The sequence below is a fragment of the Portunus trituberculatus genome, chromosome 10, assembly GCF_017591435.1.
Source record: "Portunus trituberculatus isolate SZX2019 chromosome 10, ASM1759143v1, whole genome shotgun sequence".
NCBI lineage: Eukaryota > Metazoa > Arthropoda > Malacostraca > Decapoda > Portunidae > Portunus > Portunus trituberculatus.
The window spans coordinates 1,254,083-1,259,352 of NC_059264.1; the positions used below are offsets into that span (position 1 = coordinate 1,254,083).

Consider the following 5,270-nt stretch of genomic DNA (forward strand, 5'->3'; position numbering starts at 1 on the left):
AGAGAGAGAGAGAGAGAGAGACGCCAGTATTCCAAGGCCACAGACACTACTAGCCAAGTTTCCAGACAGTTCCTCTTCTAATAAACTAAAAAAACACACCAATCTATCACCAGAACCATAAAAACACCCATAAAAACACGAGGATCTTTCAACTGGAGCCCTCGGAAAGCAGTGACGGTGAAAGAGCAAAGCGTTTCAGAATACGAACCAGAGAGAGAGAGGGAGGGAGAGAGCCTTACCAGTGGGGTCGAGGCGAGAGAAGACAGCGATGGGTAGTGTGGTGACGAGAGCCATGAACCAGACTGCCGCAATGATCACCTTAGCCTGGCAGCGAGTCATGCGTGGCCGGAGCGGGTAGATAATGGCCAGGTAGCGGTCCAAGCTTATGGCTACCAGTGTGTAGGCCGAGACGAAGATTGACACGGCCTATTGAGAGAGAGGGGAAATAATGCAGGTTTTAATGAATGGGGATTTTGTTAATGGAGTTTTTGATAGAGTTTTTAAAAGGTTGGTGTAGTTTTTTGATGTTTTTTTGCATGATTTTGTGTGTTTTTGATGTGGTTTTAAAGGGAGGGAAGAGAGAGAGAGAGAGAGAGATACAGAAACAGAGAAAACACACACACACACACACACACACACACACACACACACACACACACACACACACACACACACACACACACACACACACCAAACAATAACAGTAACATTATGCATCTCATTCTAAACTCTCCTCTCTTCCTTCCTGCTCTGTGATTGGTCCTCTGCCTCTGCCTTGCTCTCTGATTGGCTATCACTCCCTAGGGATCGATAGCTGATTGGCTCGCGTCTTGTCCAATAGGAAATCGAGTTATAATATTTCATTTCTATTTTCATTTTTGTTTCATTTTTATTTCATTTTATTTTTTGCTTATTTTAATCTATCATGTTTTGAATTAGTGAGAGAGAGAGAGAGAGAGAGAGAGAGAGAGAGAGAGAGAGAGAGAGAGAGAGTGTGTATAATCTTTTTTTTTTTTAGAAAGAAGAGGAGGAGGTGAAGGAGAAATGCAAAGATGAAGAGGAGGAGGAGGAGGAGGAGGAGGAGGAGGAGGAGGAGGAGGAATTAGAGGAGATAAAGGAAGACAACCATTGAAATGAAAAAGAGGATAAGAGGGAGGAGGAGAAGGAGGAGGAGGAGGAGGAGGAGGAGGAGGAGGAGGAGGAGGAGGAGGAGGAGGAGAACTGTTTAATAGAGAGAGAGAGAGAGAGAGAGAGAGAGTGTGTGTGTGTGTGTGTGTGTGTGTGTGTGTGTGTGTGTGTGTGTGTGTGTGTGCGTGCGTGTGCGTTTACCTACAGTTCTTGATAGATATGAAGACACACACACACACACACACACACACACACACACACACACACACACACACACACACACACACACACACACACACACACACACACACACACACACTTAAAATCTTGAATATGAACTCAGATTGGAGGAAGAGGAAGAAGAAGAGGAAGAGGAGGAGGAGGTGGAGGAGGAGGAGGAGGAAAAAACAAGAATGTAAATTGAATACGTAATAAGCGCTTGAAAGAGAGAGAGAGAGAGAGAGAGAGAGAGAGAGAGAGAGAGAGCTGGGAATAAGAAAATATGAAAAATAAAAAAAAAAAAAAACTAATCTCTCTCTCTCTCTCTCTCTCTCTCTCTCTCTCTCTCTCTCCACCCAGTAACCTCTAATGGAAAACAGGATGGCCATATCAAGAACCATTAATCTTTTTTCCTCTATATTCTTGAGTTTCCCCTCTATTCTCATTATTTCCCTCCGTAGAGAGAGAGAGAGAGAGAGAGATAGAGTTGTTTTTTTATTTTCTAAACTTTCCCATAATCCATCTCAGGGAAGCTCCTAATTATTTTCCCTTTAGATTTTTCCCCTCTGATTTTTTCCCTCGTAAATGTTCGTCTTGAATTTCCCCCTTTAAATTATTCCCCTTAGATTTTTCCCTTTGAATTTTCCCCACTTAATTTTTCCTCTTAAATTTTCCCCTTAGAATTTTCCCCTTAGATTTTCCCCTTGAATTTTCTCCACTGAATTTTTCCTCTTAAATCTTTCCCCTTACATTTTTTTTTCCTTTTATTTTTCCCCTTAGATTACTCCCCTTAAATTTTTCCCCTTAGATTTTTCCCTTAGAATTTTCCCTTGAAATTTTCCCCCTTAAAATATTTCCCTCAACATTATTATTTCCTTGGAATTGAGATTATTTTGCATTTTTCCCCTCTTTTTCATTCATTCTTTGTTTTTTCCTTTCCTTCTTTCGTAAATTTTGGCGAAGGAAAATATTTAGAAAGGAAAAAGAAAAAAATTGATTTCCAGAGTGAATGAAAATTTCTGATCAGCGTTCATTCATTTTCTTTCAATTCTCTTCTTCGTTTTTTTCTTTTTTTTCTTTTCTTTTCGTTTTTTTTTTTTCGTTTCGTTTGTGGTTTTTTTTTACTTTTTCATTTCTTGTCCTGTCCTGTCCTGTCCTTTCCTGTCAAAATACCCTTCCTCCTCCTCCTCCTCCTCCTCCTCCTCCTCCTCCTCCTCCTCCTCCTCCTCCTCCTCCTCGGATTTCTCCACTCCAAACTTTTTCTCAATCTCTCTCTCTCTCTCTCTCTCTCTCTCTCTCTCTCTCTCTCTCTCTCTCTCTCTCTCTCTCTCTCTCTCTCTCTCTCTCTCACATATCTTGATTTCATTTCCATCTTTTGTCATTTCTTTATATTCTTTCTACATGTTTTATTTCTCATCTTATTCCTTCCTTCCTTCCTTCCTTCCTTCTTTCTTTCTTTCTTTTTCTCGTTTTTTTCCTTTCATTCACTTATCATTCATTGTTCCTTCCCGTTCATCCATTTTTTTCTTTCTTTTCTTCCTTCCTTCCTTCCTTTCCTTCCTTCCTTTCCTTCCTTTCTTCCTTCATTCATTTACTCATTCACTCCCTCCTCGCTTTATTCATCTATTCATTCAGTCCATTGTGGGGTTTAGCAAATTTTCCGCTTCTATTCATCTCCCCTCTCTCTCTCTCTTCTCTCTTCTCTTTCTATCCCTCCGTTTCTATTCATCCTCCTCTTCTCTTCCCTTTTCTTTCTCTCCTCCGTACATCCCTACCTTTCCCTCACCTCTGTCTCTCACACTAACCTAACAAAACACAAAATTCCCACGACCTTACACAAACTCCCAATACCTGGCACACGTCACTTACCTGGGAATAATTAACGAAGACACACAGCACCTCCCCGAACGGCCAGTACTGCAGGACGATGATGGACGCGACACTGAACGGGACACAGAACACCATTATCAGCAGGTCACCCACAGCCAGGTTTGCTATGAAGAGATTGGTGACTGTGTGCATTTTTCTATTAGCCGCCACTGTGTAGAGGACTAAAGTGTTGCCTAGGAGCGCTATTACGAAGATACAAGCGTACATTTGGTAGATTAAAGGCATGTAGGAGGAGAAATCTGAAGGTGTACATGTCCCGGAGTTTAGAAGGACTTCCAAATCAGTGTCCGTGAAGTTGCAGTGGTCGCATATGCTATACCCCTCCAGGAAAACGTGTCCTGTAGGGGTAGCTGCAGGATATGACGTAGGATTCATGTAGGTATCCTCATAGGGTGCACCTGGTCCTTGAGATATCCTGGGGTCGTCAGTGTAGTAGTGGGTGTCAGTGATAAGGCGTTCCTCAGGACTCGCGTTGGTTCCTGTCAGGTTTCCATTCTGTAGGTAGCCGTTTCTGATGTCTGAGTTCCCGAGGCGTTGAGGATGTCCTGCTGGCACCGAAGAAGGATTTCCTCCACCACGTCCACTACCACTCCTCCTCCTCCTCCGCCTCCTTCTCCTTCTGCTCCTCCTCCTGATGCCATATCCGTGAGTGGACTGTGAAGAAGAGAATTATTAGTGAGAAGTGAGGCATACACTCCTCCTCCTCCTCCTCCTCCTCCTCCTCCTCCTCCTCCTCCTCCTCCTCCTCCTCCTCCTCCTCCTCCTCCTCCTCCTCCTCCTCCTCCTTCTTCGTTACCTGATGTCACAGAGGAATGGTCAGTGAAAATTGAGAGGAATGTGAGGAGGAGGGAGGAGGAGGAGGAGGAGGAGGAGGAGGAGGAGGAGGAGGAAGATTAATAGAGCAGCAGGGAAATGAAGGAGAATTACAATAAGTGGTTTGGATGGAACAGAGGAATAGCAAAGACAAGGAAGAATAAAAAGAAATAAAAGAAAGAAGGAAAAAGAAAATTAAGAAAACATTAATTATTGTAATTGTCTTAGCGAATGGAAGGAGATAGGAAGAAATGAATAAAAATGGAAATAGAGAGAGAGAGAGAGAGAGAGAGAGAGAGAGAGAGAGTGTGTGTGTAAAGCGAAATTCTCAAATCACCTGAAATCTCAAAATATTTCACGTTTTTTGCTCATCAGTTATAATTTGTTTACCTTCTTCCTCTTCCTCTTTCTCTTCTTCTTCTTCTTCTTCTTCTTCTTCTTCTTCTTCTTCTCTCGTTTTCTTTCTTCTTTTTCCTTCCTTTCTTATCTAATTATCTTCATTCACATTTAAGTCTTATTTTTTTTCTTTCTTCTCTATCTTAGTTTCTTTCTTTCTTTCTTTCTTTCTTTCTTTTCTTCTTTCTCTATTTATTAACTGTCTCCTCTATTTCCTTCTTTCTTTCTTACTTCTCTCTCTCTCTCTCTCTCTCTCTCTCTCTCTCTCTCTCTCTCTATTTCTTTCTTTCTTTCTTTCTTTCTTTCTTTCTCTCTCTTTCTTTATCAACTGTCTTCTATTTCTTTCTTTCTTTCTTTCTCTTTCTCTCTTTCTTTATCAACTGTCTCTTCTGTTTCCCTGTTTCGTCATTGTTTTCCTTTCCCTTTAAAGAAAATAAAGAAAAATTAGCTCACTCACTTTCGTTACATTTTCTTTGTCATTTCTCTTTTCCCATTTTCTTTTTCCTCACTTTCCACTTTTTATTTTCTTTTTTTTTTCTTTTTCGTTTTGTTTTTCCTGTTTTCTTTTCCTCTTTTCACAATTTTTTTTGTATATTTTATTGATTTTCTCACGATTTCTTTTCTATATTTTCTTTTTCTTTTTTTCACTTTTTCTTTACAATTTTCTTCATTTTTTTTTTTTTCTTGTATTTTCTTTATTGATTTTTTTCTTTTCTTTTTCTCGTTTTCACTTTTTTCTTAATTTCTTTCCAATTTTCTTCATTTTTTCTTATTTTTCCTTCGTTTATTATGATTTTCACTTTTTTTTCTATTTTCTTTTCTTT

General features: G+C 40.2%; 1 protein-coding gene across 1 annotated transcript in view; it reads right to left on the reverse strand.

Annotated features, from left to right (window-relative positions):
- LOC123502169 (RYamide receptor-like) overlaps positions 1–4,682 on the reverse strand; it is a 23,022-nt gene extending 18,340 nt beyond the window's left edge. Inside the window, exons 1-3 of the mRNA XM_045251396.1 lie at positions 4,441–4,682; positions 3,217–3,891; positions 240–426 (exon numbers count right to left, since the gene is read on the reverse strand). Of these exons, the coding sequence (XP_045107331.1) occupies positions 240–426; positions 3,217–3,612 (583 nt within the window). The 5' untranslated portion in view covers positions 3,613–3,891; positions 4,441–4,682. The remainder of the gene's footprint in view (positions 1–239; positions 427–3,216; positions 3,892–4,440) is intronic.
- Positions 4,683–5,270: the final 588 nt, after the last annotated feature.